At 50.4% G+C, this 14,152-nt stretch overlaps 7 protein-coding genes across 7 annotated transcripts; 2 read left to right on the top strand and 5 right to left on the bottom strand.

Moving 5' to 3' along the window:
* Positions 1 to 835: 835 nt before the first annotated feature.
* On the bottom strand, positions 836 to 4,209 carry Z518_08563 (uncharacterized protein; the record flags this gene model as incomplete). Its single annotated transcript, XM_013414303.1, has 3 exons — positions 836 to 1,454; positions 1,507 to 4,005; positions 4,064 to 4,209. The coding sequence occupies 3 exons, from the start codon at positions 4,207 to 4,209 to the stop codon at positions 836 to 838; spliced, it is 3,264 nt and encodes a 1,087-aa protein (XP_013269757.1).
* Positions 4,210 to 5,234: 1,025 nt separating this feature from the next.
* On the bottom strand, positions 5,235 to 6,623 carry Z518_08562 (uncharacterized protein; the record flags this gene model as incomplete). The annotated part of the gene is made up of 1 exon (XM_013414302.1): positions 5,235 to 6,623. The coding sequence occupies one exon, from the start codon at positions 6,621 to 6,623 to the stop codon at positions 5,235 to 5,237; it is 1,389 nt and encodes a 462-aa protein (XP_013269756.1).
* Positions 6,624 to 7,049: 426 nt separating this feature from the next.
* Z518_08561 (uncharacterized protein) lies at positions 7,050 to 8,008 on the bottom strand (the record flags this gene model as incomplete). Its single annotated transcript, XM_013414301.1, has 2 exons — positions 7,050 to 7,928; positions 7,982 to 8,008. 2 exons carry the CDS (start codon positions 8,006 to 8,008, stop codon positions 7,050 to 7,052), a joined length of 906 nt encoding a protein of 301 aa, XP_013269755.1.
* A 973-nt stretch (positions 8,009 to 8,981) lies between these two features.
* Z518_08560 (uncharacterized protein) lies at positions 8,982 to 9,604 on the bottom strand (the record flags this gene model as incomplete). The annotated part of the gene is made up of 2 exons (XM_013414300.1): positions 8,982 to 9,419; positions 9,467 to 9,604. 2 exons carry the CDS (start codon positions 9,602 to 9,604, stop codon positions 8,982 to 8,984), a joined length of 576 nt encoding a protein of 191 aa, XP_013269754.1.
* Positions 9,605 to 9,630: 26 nt separating this feature from the next.
* On the top strand, positions 9,631 to 10,468 carry Z518_08559 (uncharacterized protein; the record flags this gene model as incomplete). The annotated part of the gene is made up of 4 exons (XM_013414299.1): positions 9,631 to 9,708; positions 9,923 to 10,118; positions 10,169 to 10,304; positions 10,351 to 10,468. The coding sequence occupies 4 exons, from the start codon at positions 9,631 to 9,633 to the stop codon at positions 10,466 to 10,468; spliced, it is 528 nt and encodes a 175-aa protein (XP_013269753.1).
* A 31-nt stretch (positions 10,469 to 10,499) lies between these two features.
* Z518_08558 (uncharacterized protein) lies at positions 10,500 to 11,954 on the bottom strand (the record flags this gene model as incomplete). Its single annotated transcript, XM_013414298.1, has 1 exon — positions 10,500 to 11,954. The coding sequence occupies one exon, from the start codon at positions 11,952 to 11,954 to the stop codon at positions 10,500 to 10,502; it is 1,455 nt and encodes a 484-aa protein (XP_013269752.1).
* A 524-nt stretch (positions 11,955 to 12,478) lies between these two features.
* Z518_08557 (ATP-dependent RNA helicase eIF4A) lies at positions 12,479 to 14,014 on the top strand (the record flags this gene model as incomplete). The annotated part of the gene is made up of 5 exons (XM_013414297.1): positions 12,479 to 12,512; positions 12,634 to 12,708; positions 12,764 to 12,832; positions 12,893 to 13,251; positions 13,310 to 14,014. 5 exons carry the CDS (start codon positions 12,479 to 12,481, stop codon positions 14,012 to 14,014), a joined length of 1,242 nt encoding a protein of 413 aa, XP_013269751.1.
* Positions 14,015 to 14,152: the final 138 nt, after the last annotated feature.

Here is a 14,152-nt window from a genome sequence, read left to right as displayed (position 1 = left end):
GTTACGGATTAAATCGTGAAGGAATGCGTTGCGCAATCGCGCGAGAGCGAGGAAGGTCGGGAAAAGAGTTGTAAGTTTGAGGGGATTGATCGTAACCCCGTTATTTTTATGTCGGGCGCAGGCTGCGCAGAGGACCAGCCGTGAAGAGCGATGGATGGTTGCCCAACTCCTTTATTGGAGCGAAGATCACATCGACGAAGGACGTGGTAGAATTTTACGGTCGTCGGGCAGGTCGGTTCGTGGCCGGTTTTCACGGACGGGGCCAGGTAAACAAAACACCACCACGTAACGTGAACATAGTTTTGGGTCGTACCGAAGACAAAGAAAAGTTGCAAGATGGTTCGTTGGCTGTGGATGGTCGACAACTCGGGGGGACGTCCAGGGCTCTGCATGGGCTTACGAACCGACCAGGTATCCAGTGACCGGGTGATGGTGGTTTGATTTGCTTAGCGAACGCCCGCCAAGGCAGTCAATACCCAAACAACGGCACCCTCTCCCAGCCAAACTCGTCTGTAACGCGAGCCTAAACTCAAGTTTTAGTCGGAGCGAGCAATTCTCAATCACACTCCTCCTGCGTGCCTTCGTACTCTATGCGACGGAAGCAGTCCACCTAATCCTCTTTACCCTGGCACGTTCTAAGGGCCTACCGTTCTCTCAGCCTTGTCATGGCCGACGCAGATTTTCAACAGGTGAACCATACTCATATTGGATACTCCGTGCCTGACCATATTACCGACACAATGACTGCTTTTATCATTACATCCTATCCATGTGCGTTCCCCCATTGGCATGCTTCCGCTTATTCCAACTCTTACCACCTGGTCCCGGGCCCATCCTACAATTGCAATCTGTATGTGGCCACTTCGAATGGCCGCAACTCGATGTCAATGCTAATTTTATTCTTCCCCGACATCTTCACTGTCTCCAGGTCGTCTTCCAGCACATTGGTCTTATACACCTTCTTGACGGGAAGGGTGGTCTCAATCGTTCCTCGGCTCTTTCCTCCCAAACCCTCGTAGATTCTTAGAATCACACTCTGTCCCGACCGTTGAGTCAGTTCTCCCCGAGACACATCCTCATCGTCTTCACCACGCTTGATGCAATCTAGAACAAGCGATGTGGCCCCTGAGAGGGTCACGGCCGTGAACAATTCTTTCGGTGGTTTATCGTCGACCAATGACACCAATTTCATCGGATGGTTGAAGTTGTACGCTGCTCGAACGGTATCGCTGCTTAGAGCACCTTGGTGCGGCATGATCGCCCATTTTATGTGGTGTCGACCCATATCAGCGTGTGCATCAGGCGCCTTGGGAGCACGCAACAGTGACAACCTCATGAGGTTGCCACATGTTGCAAATCCATATTTGGAGTCGTTCAAGATCGAAACGCCATAGTTGGATTCGGAGAGATCCGCGAATTTGTGGCAGCACACTTCGAATTTCGCCATATCCCAGCTGCGAACGTTAGACATAGGTGTTTCCCCGGTTGGGTAATCGCCACTCTTACCTGGTATTGTAGTGGGTGGGGCGACGAATAATTCCGTACTGTGTCTCATAGCTTGCTTCGGTGTTGACCACGTCCACGGGGAACTCGACCTTCAAGAATTTCATCTTCTCACGCCACTCAACTTCTGCCTCGACTGAGACATATCCGATCTGGTCCTGACCGTCGCGGGCGTCAAGACTGATGGTCGTCTTCACCCAGCTGTCTTGGCTGACCTGAGTCTTGGTCGCCACACTTACTCTGTAGGGTCCATTTTCCACAATCTCGGAAGCCTCTGACTTGAGCTCTTTTCGAGACTCGAGATGGAAAACCTCCACATCCCAAGCCTGCCAGTATAACGGTTTGTCGTCAAAGATGACGAGCTGGTTCCCTTTGCCGCCCTTCGCAATCACTTCTCGGTTTGCCTTCAAATCCAGGAGCGATGTGATGCAGCCAGCCTCAACTTCGACCTCAAGTCGATTGTTCTTCATCACGAAGACGCCTTTCCTGATCTCGTTGACCGACACGGTGGACCGGATGGCCGACGCAATATGGGTGGCCACCACGCCTGGTCCTCCCGACACGTACGTGTATCGTTGCTCCTGCGACTTGGCTTGGGCGTGTGGAATGGGCACCAGTTCCGTGCGCTTCCAAGGAGCAGTATTGACCGCTGCGAGTTCGGAATTTGCTTTGAGGTGTCGAGAGAGTCCAAGCACGGTTAGGGCCTCCTCTTTGACCTTCTCTCCCAGTTTCGCATTGTGGGCGTAAAGAGCATCAGAGTCGTCGTAGCACATCTCAATCGAGCTGCCAGGCAGACAGTCATGGAACTGGCAGAGCAGAACATTTTCCCACATCTCGTCAATCTCTTTCTTTGGATACTTGTAGCTCTTGCTCTTCAAACTCGCCAAAGTTGCCAGATATTCAATATCGTGAAGCATCACTTCTTGTTTTCGATTGTTGAGTTTGTTGTTTGCTTGGGTTGTATAAGTGCCCCGGTGGAGTTCAAAGTACAGTTCTCCATACCAGGTGACAAATTTCGTGCCCTCCTCAACCTTCTTCTCCAAGCTCGCGAAGAAATCATCCACAGATTTGCCCATTTGCACACGCGGAAGGAGTCCGATCGTGTCGCTCAGACCGCGACATCTTCTCAACTTCTCAAGCATCTCTCGCGTGGGACCACCCCCGCCATCCCCTTTGCCAAAAACCAGAAGGGACGTGTTGTCTTGGTCCATGCTCTTGTGTTGAGTCACGCTCCTTTTCACGTCTCCGAAATGTGCATCTGCGGTGTAGGTCTCGCTCGGTGCCATGTGACAGATTACTTGGCTTCCATCCAAACTAACCCAGTTGAACGTGGTATGCGGGAAGTTGTTGATGTTGTTCCAACTCAACTTTTGCGTGAAGAATCGGGACATACCAGCAAGTCGACATAACTGAGGCAATTGACTCGAATAACCAAAAGTATCTGGAAGCCAGAACGTCTGACAGCGTTCACCGAAATTGCTTTCGAAGAAACGTTGGCCGTAAAGGAACTGCCGGACCAGAGATTCGCCGCTCGGCATATTGGTGTCGTGTTCAACCCAGCTGCCACCAATGGGGTGGAACCGACCCTCCTTGACCTTTGATTTGACTCGGTCAAAAACATAGGGATAGTACATCTTGAGCCACTTGTACTGTTGTGCTTGACTGCACGCGAATCGATGCTCTGGGTACCGGTCCATCAGGTCGCACTGATTCGACCAACTCCGTGCGACTTTGCGTTTAGTTTCAGCCCACGGCCATAGCCAACATGTATCAATGTGGCAGTGGCCGATGGCATAGACAATGCTGTTCTCGTCTGAATCGTATACCTTGGCCGAGTTAACATGTTGGCCAATGTACTTCTGCGCAATCTCACGGCCCTTTTCAATGGAGGCGGTGGAGCCATCACCCGCAATGAACGCATCCATGATCTGATTGCCAACTTGTAACGCTTGATGTCTTTCCCAGCTGTCACCGGGGAATTCCCGAGCGGCGTCACCAATGATCCAGAAGTCCACGTACAGCTGACGGGCAGCAAGATTGACATCCACAATCTGCGCCTTCCACAGCATATACCATTTGTTCGGGTCCGGGGGCTGAATGCTGTCACCACCAGGAGCATTGCCAAACATTCCATTGCAGGCCATTTCAATGTAGAAGACGTGTTCTTTTCCGTCTCGCCAGCTGTCGGGAAGTATCCATTCTGTACGATCTCCACCGCCGGTCAGACCTTGGAGAGGATTTCCATCTTGGGTCCATATCATTCCTTCATTGTTTGCATCCCAATGGAACTCGAGATGCTCTCCACCCAGCATATGCTTGGGAACAGTGAGCTGAATCTTGAACCAGTGCGTAGACCAAGAAGGGCCAAAGGATTCACCTCGATGCGTAGGTCTGAAGCTATGGGAAGTTGCCTCTTTGAAGGTCGGACGGGATAGGTCAGGTGGGGAGTAAACAGAGAGCTTGACATGGTCTTGGTCGTCACAGATATCGTGATAGAGCTTGCTAGATATTCCGGTCAGTTGAGGCTCATGTTCCGTCCCATGAGCGCAGTTTGACTCACGAAAGGAGATTTTCTTTTTCGTATTGGCCACCAGAGGTGAATTGACGCAGGCGGTCAGTGTAAATGCTCTGAATCTTTTGTCCAACTGGGCCCGCCGATAGTTGGGGATAGGAGGATGTCGTTCGAGAGGACGTCTCGCCTCCCATGGTTGTCGCTGAAAAATGAGAGTGATGAATCGGTAGGATAGCGAGAGAAACGGTAGAGTAAGAAGAGGAAAATACACAATATGGATTGGAGAACAAACAGACTGAATGTTTCACGAGTGAGACTCAGATGATGTTTCATTGCATAATGGCTACTTGGGTGCGGGGTGCCCTAACAGCTTGTACCTGAGGACACGTGGGGTGCCTGATAGTCCCTGTGTCTGTATAATGAGCAACAATTCTAACGCGACGAGGCCAATACAATCGATCAGACTCTTCTTCAAAGCGTCGAGGATGACGATGTCGTTTGATACAACGGCAAATTCAGTAAAATTTCGCATTGTCAATACAGTATTCTCAAGGTCGGCATAACGAGGTGCTGTTTACAACGGCGTTCAGCGCACTCATTTGATTCATTTGACCACATCAGGTATTGTCTGCCGATGCTAGTTCCTCAGATCCTGTCTGCAAGTTCATGTTCCCCAGATTACAGATGTATCTCGAGCTCGTAGCCTTCTGTTCCTTTGCGAAGAGCCATACACACATCTCTGGTCCAAATTTCCACAGCGATTGCAAGGCATGCCACCTGAGCATTTTACACGCAGCTTTCTAGGAGGCATGACATTGGTTTCGTAGTAGATTGGGTGTCAAAGCCATCACCGATTTCTGATACTACAAAGAGAGCAACGAGAACAACGATAGATATTATCTGGAGTGTATGTGCTGGACATGGAGCAGATAGGCGGCAATAGCAGACACTGCTCCCGAATTAATACCATTATTCCCCCCGACCGGCCTATCAACTGCAGCTTTCCGCTTCTGAGGCTCTGCTCGAAGTCCTAGATTCAGCCTTGCTCGATTACCAAGATAGGGGCCAAACAAGGGGCCTTGTCGAGCACCTAGTACACAGTATTCGCCGAAACAATAATCTCACGTACTTTCAATCATCACCTCTTTAGCAATGTCTACTTTTCGTCCGGGCACTAGATGTCCATCTCTATCCAAGAACTCGTTCATCATCGCCATCATCAAATCCACGAATCCTCATCGTCCGCAGGGAATCGCTTCATTGCATCCATCGCGCTCGTAGTCTCACTCAGCCCAACCACAATGATACTTTGCTTCAGCTTCCTCCGCCGCTTCTGCGATATCTTTCGGGTTAGTTTCCGTTTAACTCCCTCAATCACCCCGACAAGTTGACTTTGACCGCTCTGGTACGCCATGAAGAAGTCGAGAGACTTCCTTCCCTGGGGAGGAACCCGTTGTCCTTCTTGTTGTGTCTTGTTGTGTTTCTCGGAAAAGATCTCGGCATCGTGTACTTGATATGACGTTGCGGGAATGCTCGGTTGTTTCTCGCGCGAGGGTGCGGACTGTTGATTCCGACCTGTTCGATTAGAGATGGACAAGGTTCTGAGAAAATTCGTTACCCCTTGTTGGAGGCTAGATCGGGCACGACTGTTCTGCGACGTCTTGAGGGCTGATGCTTCGTCGTTAGCCTGTGTGGGTTGGGTGTCTGCATAGGACGTGACATGCTCTTGCTCCTTCTCGGACAAACTTGTGCTGGGTTGGGAGTTTCTTCCTTCAAGTTTGGCGGCTTCCGAAACAGGGCTGTGGCGGACGAAACTGTCTTCCAGCCAATGGTCAGACCAGGCTTGACCAGATGCATATTGTTGAATATGTCCTTGGGGATGTTGGTGATGATTTGAATAGTGAAACTTGGAAGGCTCGTTCCACTCGTCAAACACTGGACTTGGTGGACTTGAACGAGAGAAGCCCAACGGAGATGGTAATAAATCGAAACCCTCGACATCCGATATCGTGCCCGACAGTGCGTCCGGAAGAGGGGGAGTTGGTGAGAGAGATATAGACAATTCGATAGATGATACCTGTGGTGATGGGGGAGCTAGTTGATCGTAGGCTGCCTGTCGATGATGGTTGGTAGACGACGTAGAAAGCGGCGACACGGGTTCATGTGTTTGATCACAACGAGCGCGCGAAAATTCAACGAAAGAAGATGTGATCTTGTTTTCCATTGGCATCGGGCTTGTCTGAAAAGCGGCTGATCGAGAGTGACTCAGACTCAGACATTTGATGAGCAACGGCGCAACAGTGTCTCGATAAGCTTGCGGCTGATGTAGTATCGCCACAGGTGGTAGTTCGTCTAGTTCACGATGGCCTCCATACATGCGAATTATATTGGATATCGTGGTGTCGGAACTGTATACACTGGACGACCGTCTTTTTCTCTCCGAGGGCTCAAGTGGCAAGGGTTTATCCCTGTCAGAAGGTGTCGATCTCGTTGATACATGACCCGCAGTGACCTGAAGATTGTTCGGTGGCCCTGATACTGCCAATTCTAAGCCTTGTTTTTGGAGATCCAGAAGGGCTTGGGAAGGAGGGGGAGATCTCATCTGCATTCGGTGAGGAGATTTGACGGGAGTTTGGTAGCGGCGGACAGAACGTCATCTCCAGGATATCGAGCCTCGTTCGGCCTCAGAACTCTCTGTAGTCTGGATGGGCAGACATCTGTCCACAGTTGGCGGCGTGGCTGAGCGAACCTCTTGAGTGACCGGCATTGACGCTTCAGGTGACATTTTGACAAAGGCGGTCGCTTTCAGTCGTCATGCACATGTTGCCCCATGTGCCACGGAATGGAGTCATTGTTCCAAGGAAGTACTGCTAGCAGTCAATGAAATCTTCACCGTAGCCGGCGACGGTGTCGACGTTGTTCCTTGAAGGTGAAACAATTGACGGTATTTATTTTGGGGCTGAGATTGTAGCGGATGTCGCAGCATTCCACAGAAGTTCCCACGTCCTCAGGGGGTCACCTCGACAATGTAAGATCACAGATTCGCAGCTTTGACCAGATCCTCCTTCGTAAGTTCATCTGTTGGTTTTCTTCTGTCTCCGAGCCGCCCAACTTTGCGAAGTCGATTTATCATGTCCTCGTCCCCAAAGTGGCTGTTGTGCTCGAAGGTCGGCTCTTGCTCATATGCGTAGCGAGCAGCATCGACAAGAATTCTGGCAGTCATGCCAAATACTCTGTATCTTGAATATTGGTCCAGATTACTGGCCGCAACTCTTTGTCCTTCGCTTTTCTTCGGCTTCGAAACAATCTGATTTGTGACTGGAACAAAGAAATTATGCATCCGCCATCGACTCTGGTGCCAATCGGTCCATGAGCCTTTGTACCAGTCACTTGGCTTGCCAGGCAAATTGGGCTGGCCAGGAAGATCTTCCGTGTACAGGAAGTTCTTAAACGGCGCTGAGAACACAGCGGCCACCTCTCTCGCATCCAGTCGGGGAAGTAGTCTCTCCGCAACACTGGCATCCAGTCCCGTCTCCGGATCATAAGAATGTAGAAAGGCCACGCACGGGCGGACCACAAGTTCGGTTTTCGCTAAATTCGTCGGCATCTCACACAAGTGCTCGACTCTGAATGGTGGTGGCAGGGCCGATGCACGTCTTGGAAGGCCGATTTCTTCTGACGCCTCACGTCTGGCAACTTCGAAAGCGGTCTCGCCATCTTCAGCTTTGCCTCCTGGTAAGGCTGCGTGACCGGAATACGAACTTAGAGTGCTGGCACGCATGGTGATCACTACTCGTAATTCACCTTTTTCATCAGCAAACAGTAGGATCAGAACGGCAGCTCTTCGCGAGAGAGGCATAGAGGGCCATGCTGTATCCGGCGGAGTGTACAATCGCAACCGTTCAATGGCTTTCTGAGGAATTGTTATAATCCGGGGGCAAATGTAAGAATGGTGCTGATACGTACCGCTGAAGCCGGTGAAAGCGGCGACATTCTGTTGTGGCGGCTTTGTGACACAATGCTCCTCCTCGATGAAACTAAGAACCGTGCTGATCCACGAGTCGTAGCTCCAAGACCCCTGAGCATTTGTCTTTGCGAGAGGTGGACGAAAAATAAGGGACGGGAAGGGATCATGATGATCAAAGTACAGAAACTGCCGACTCCCGAGGCATCAAATTCCCAAAGTGGTCAGTGGCACTCGACATTGGTCCGCCGAAGAGCCTCTCTCCACCACTCAGCGCGATGATCGTCTACACGCCGCTGGACGCATCAATCATCTCATCAGGTGGTACATGCTTTATTTGCTTCATTCATTCCATTCTACCATACTTGAGCCAGTTTAGTTACCATGTTAAAGAAGCAGGGATGCACACCCTTCTTCTGCCTTTTGTGGTTCCCTTCGGCGTTCACCATGCCACCCATCGTCAAAACCCACGTAGCCAGTTTAGCATGGCATCTCAGATCGTACCGTACATCTGATCCCGAATTTACATGGTGGATACTGGCAGGGAGATACGTCTGTGACTCGGAGCCTAGTGGCAAAGAGAAACATGCTCGCAAAACGGTAGACTTCGAGGCAGAACGATTGCTGGTCCTTTGTGAACAGTGGCTTCCTCGGATGAGAAGTACAACATCAATCCCCAAGACATGCTCAAAGCAGCATAAGCGTGGAGCGCCGCGTGTCATATAACAGTCGTATAACATAGACCGAATTCTCTGCGTCCGTGATCCGACATCATCATCTTCCGATGGGCGAAAACGCAGTGGCGTTTGAGTGGATCATGCCGAGGCCCATTAGTATATTCAAAAGGGCATTCTTGGGCTGATTTTTCATGCCAAGGTCTGATTGACTTGCTTCAGGCTGTGAGAGATACAAAGCGTTTTGGCCGCATTCGATAAACCAAAGGACGTTTATCATGTGAATTATAATCACATGGGGTTGTGGTGCCGCGGATGGGAATCTCAGTCAATCGTCCTGAATTTTCCTCGAACTGCCAAACGATATCTTTTGTCGCTTGTTCGACTTCCCATCCGTATCGTCATCATTTGTAGCCAAGCTCTTCTTCTTTTTCTTACCCCCCCCTTTCTCCGCTGTGAAACTTCCTGTCGGCGTTGCCGAGTGGTTTGGTGTGCTGGTGGCACTGCTGGGGGAATCCGAATCTCTCATGTATAACACCGAACTTCGAGAGAACGCACGATCTCCGTCGTTCACAACGGCCTTGCGTCGTCCAGCTCCTAATCCGCCGCCAACAGCACTTCCAGATATTGTTCCTGCTGAACTGGCAGCGGCTGAAACCGCCGATGCCTTGATGTAGTTGTCGAATCCTTTGACGATGTTTCCGGCCACGGACGTTTCTTCTAGGTATGCGGTTTCTTGTCGGTAGATTTGATCTTCTATGGCGGCCTGGTGCGATCAGTCATGATATTCGGTTCACTTCGGTCTCCACTTACAAGGTTGCGGTCGAGTATTCGCTTCTTCTGCAAAGTGTCGCGTAAGTCCCTCCTCAGCTTTTCGTAGTATGGGAGACCAGGTCGATCTGCACTTGCCGCAGGCTTAGTCGCAGAGCCCGGTGGGACATTCTCAGCCATTATGAACAACTTGCTCTTCAAAAGTGATGTCTTCGGTTCGGCGCCAGGTGGCTGTGGTTTATGGTGAATTTGTTGCGGCTGCGGGTTTGAAAGTCGCCGATTTGGTTTGTGTTGTTTGTGTTGTTTGCACTTTGCGTGGAGAGCCGCAGCCCCCGAACTTCAGCTTCCAACTCACAGAGAACTCAATCAGAATGGATCATTCGCATATGGATCACGGCGATATGGACCATGGCGGGATGGATATGGGGGAGGGACATTGTTCCATGAATGCACGTGTTCCTAACAACTTATCACCGGATCCATGGCTGACTGCAATAGATGCTATTCACCTGGTCTTCGAAAGATCTTTGCATTGTCTTTAGACAATGGAGAGTCACCAGCACCTTCTCTCTGATCCTATCCTTGTTTGCCGTCGTTCTTCTTGCGGCGGGCTACGAATGCATACGCGAGATCAGCCGAAGATACGAACAGAGCTACCATGCGCGTATGAGCGCGTACAGTACTAGTGCTTCGAGTATGTTTGCCTTACCCGATGTTATCGCCGTCATCACTGAGACCATTAAGGCGAACCACCACAATTGAACGAATCAAGCTCATTGCTAGGCATAGGAAGAGACTCCAAGGCAGCGGAAGAACGAAAAGGGACAATCATCAAGGCAGGATTATATGCCGTACAGGTCTTTTACAGCTTCTTCATCATGTATGGCAACCTGTCCTCGACTTGGATTGAGACTAATCTTCTCAAGGCTTCTATTCATGACATATAATGGTTGGGTCATGTTAGCTGTTGCAGTCGGTGCCTTCGTTGGATACATCCTCTTTGGCCGCAACCTTGCATCCACCAAATCGGTCGCGTGCCACTGAAGAGATTGGAAGCCTGAAAGAGCAAGCGCCATCATGCCCCGTCATTGTCAATATCAGTCTCGAATCCAAAGCTAAATCTTTGCCGCTCCCCGTCGGTGTCATCTTCACACACCACCTGCTCCCATTTTCTTTTCTTGGTACCGGTGTCATCGAGGGAAGCTGCCAGGTCGGGATGCGTTTCCCGTAAGCGTTCCATGAAAAGAGCGCAGGGATCGGTGATCGTCTCCTTGAACCCGGACACCTGATTCGCTTTATGTTTTAAAAATCCGACAGTTGCACCAACATGTGATCTGGGGACGAAGTTCTGTGTGATTGCGATCGCCGGGTCCAGGTTCACCACCAGGTGCCACCAACCTGATGGGACGTGCAAAACTTCACCTTCTCGACACACCCCTTCCAGACAACCGGGAGTGTTCCTGGCTTCAGCATGAAAAGATAACAACCACTCGGCAATGCTCAAGGGAGAGGTGACCTCGCTCTGATCTTCACTCATGTAGACTCCTGGCGGTAGGATGGAGCTAGGAAACATGATCCAATATTTCGAACCTCGAATAACGGCGTTCCAGGCGCTGGTTGCGTTTGGATCCTTGTGGAATGTACTTCCACTCCGTTCTGGGCCGATGATGAGCCATCGATGGTCCGGTCTTTGATCTCTCAAAAGTGTAAACAAATCTTCTTGGAACACATTTGGAGGCTCGTATGCCCCGTGAGTGCCCACTTCTAGGTCCATTTTTTCCACAAAGCCTCGGTCAAAGAGATAAAGAGGACTTTCATCGCGCGTGTCATTCATGTATTCAACGTAGGTCTTCAGCGGCCAATCCACAGCTTCGGCGCGAAACGAGGTGTCGCCATATCTGCTCAGAAGATCCTGTTGATTCCATTTGTTAAAGACCTGCCACTTTTTCACCGGAGCGGTGAGGATGAAAGGTCTATCAGCCCATGACTCATTGAATCCAGAAGGTGATAGGTCTCCCATCCGTGGAATTTCATTCTTCGGCGGTATGCTTGAAACATATGGATCCAAAGACAACTGGGAGCAAAGGAAAGGTCGGTGCAGAGCATCCGAGTAGAGATGTGTACAGTCCACCTTTGCGGGTCGGGAAGAAGGAAGACGCCTAAGAGAAGCGCGCCAGCTCCCCCGCCATGAGAAATCATCACTCATGTCGTTGACTGCAATGTCTCTCCATAACTGGTCAAAGGAGCAATAAGCGTACAGTCCTCGACATGTGCAGCCCAAATTTACCAGACTTGACTGGTCGAGGAACTCCAAGACTATCAAGAATAAGGCATCTGGCAGTCGTCCAAAACTACCCATATAATCCTGGGCATTTTCGTGGGATGTAAGGGCGTTCCCAGCTGGCCGAACTCCCAGCGGATGCTTGTCCGATTCGTGTTGGGACAGATTCTGGCCGTCATTGTTCTCCTGGAAGGCTTCTGGCCAATCTTGATCCTGGATCTCCGGATGCCTTCCCGGTTGTAAAATCATTCGTCAAAATATCAAGAAAGAGACAGTCTTGGAAGGCCACCGAATATGCAGCACGTGATACCGTAGTCCAGGTTTCGAACCACAAAGACCCTACGAGAGGTATCGAGGGCGGATTACGAGAGTCTGGTGAACAACGCTGGACCAGGGCCAAATTGGGACGGAACTTTTGATGCCTGAAGGGTCATTTTACAATGAATTTGAGTGGAGACCTTTTGCAGTGGCCAAAAACCTCTCTAGCGTGTGCCAAGCCTGGGGCGAGAGTAAAGAAGCCGCTTAAAGAGTTCCAAAAATTTTGTTCTCATTCATACCGCATCCAAACAACCAGAACACAACAACAGCTTTGCTAGATCACTTGGATTCTCACAGTAGAGAATTCTTTGGCTAGCATTTTCATAGTAAACACAAACAAAGAGCAGACTTAGACGCCAAACGGAGCGCCTAAGTCATTTTTGCACGCCACTTTCATCCCCGCGCAACCAGATCACCGGCGAAGTCGCCTGTGATCCAGCAACTTTCTCGCAATCATGGCGGACAAAGGACTTGAGGAGGTCCCAGAAGGTACGTCGCGACCCCTCAACAGTACTCCCTCGATCGAAACCACCCTCCAAGCAAGTCGAGGACACAACCAGATGATTTCTCAACAAATTTACTGATTTTTTTTTCTTGTGTGCACAAATAGGCCAAATCGAGTCAAACTACGATGAAGTCACCGACTCCTTCGATGCGATGAACTTGAAGCCGGAACTTCTCCGAGGTACGTCAAGAAAAGCTTCAAATCAAAAAGAGCGAGGTTTCTGACGGTCTTGAAGGTGTTTATGCCTACGGTTTTGAACGACCATCTGCTATCCAGCAGCGCGCTATCATGCCCGTCATTAAAGGTACGCTGGAAAAATAAAGCCCCCTGAATTATTCACGACAAATGACTGACAATTTCAAAGGATCTGATGTGATCGCGCAGGCACAGTCTGGTACCGGGAAAACCGCCACATTCTCGATTTCTTGCCTCCAAAAGATCGACCCGAACCTCAAGGCCTGCCAGGCTCTCATCCTCGCGCCGACCCGGGAATTGGCTCAGCAAATTCAGAAAGTCGTTGTTGCCATCGGCGACTTCATGAATGTCGAATGCCATGCCTGTATTGGTGGTACCAATGTCCGTGAAGATATGAAGGCTCTCCAAGACGGCCCCCAAGTCGTCGTTGGAACGCCGGGACGAGTCCAAGATATGATCCAGCGCCGAGTCCTCAAGACCGACAACATGAAGATGTTCATCTTGGACGAGGCTGATGAGATGCTTTCTGTAAGTGAAATTGTATCCTCAAACTGACCGAATAAGAATACTGACTTTTCTGTCCCAGCGCGGTTTCACCGAGCAAATCTACGACATCTTCCAGCTCCTCCCACAATCAACCCAAGTTGTCCTCCTTTCCGCCACCATGCCACAAGATGTCCTCGAGGTCACTACCAAGTTCATGCGTGACCCCGTCCGCATCCTCGTCAAGAAGGCCGAATTGACTCTTGAAGGTATCAAGCAATTCTACATTGCTGTGGAGAAGGAGGAATGGAAACTCGACACCCTTTCTGATCTCTATGAGACCGTCACCATCACCCAAGCTGTCATCTTCTGCAATACCCGAAGAAAGGTCGACTGGCTCACCGACAAGCTTACGGCTCGTGATTTCACGGTCTCGGCCATGCACGGCGATATGGAGCAGGCCCAGCGAGATGTCATCATGAAGGAATTCCGATCCGGATCTTCTCGTGTGCTCATTGCCACCGATCTCTTGGCTCGTGGTATCGATGTTCAGCAAGTCTCACTAGTCATCAATTACGATCTCCCGGCAAACCGTGAGAACTACATTCACCGTATTGGTCGTGGCGGTCGTTTCGGTCGAAAGGGGGTTGCCATTAACTTCGTCACTGCCGATGACGTCCGCATGATGAGAGAGATCGAACAGTTCTACAGCACCCAAATCGAGGAGATGCCAATGAACGTTGCTGGTAAGCCTCATCTTCTATTCCCTTTAAACCCCCATGCTAACCAAATTCCAGACCTCATCTAAACAAAATCTCACTTGCAACATCCTCGATCATGTTCCATTTCGGTATTTGAACGGCGTTTGTTGCTACATTCAAACTTGTACGCGGCTGCCTGAGAAAAGTGGGATGAAGCGTGTCTCCGACTGCTTGGCTCAACGCTG

This window comes from Rhinocladiella mackenziei (assembly GCF_000835555.1).
Source record: "Rhinocladiella mackenziei CBS 650.93 unplaced genomic scaffold supercont1.6, whole genome shotgun sequence".
NCBI classification, from domain to species: Eukaryota; Fungi; Ascomycota; class Eurotiomycetes; order Chaetothyriales; family Herpotrichiellaceae; genus Rhinocladiella; species Rhinocladiella mackenziei.
Note: the sequence above shows the minus strand (reverse complement) of the source record. Positions and strands in the feature narration are given on the sequence as shown.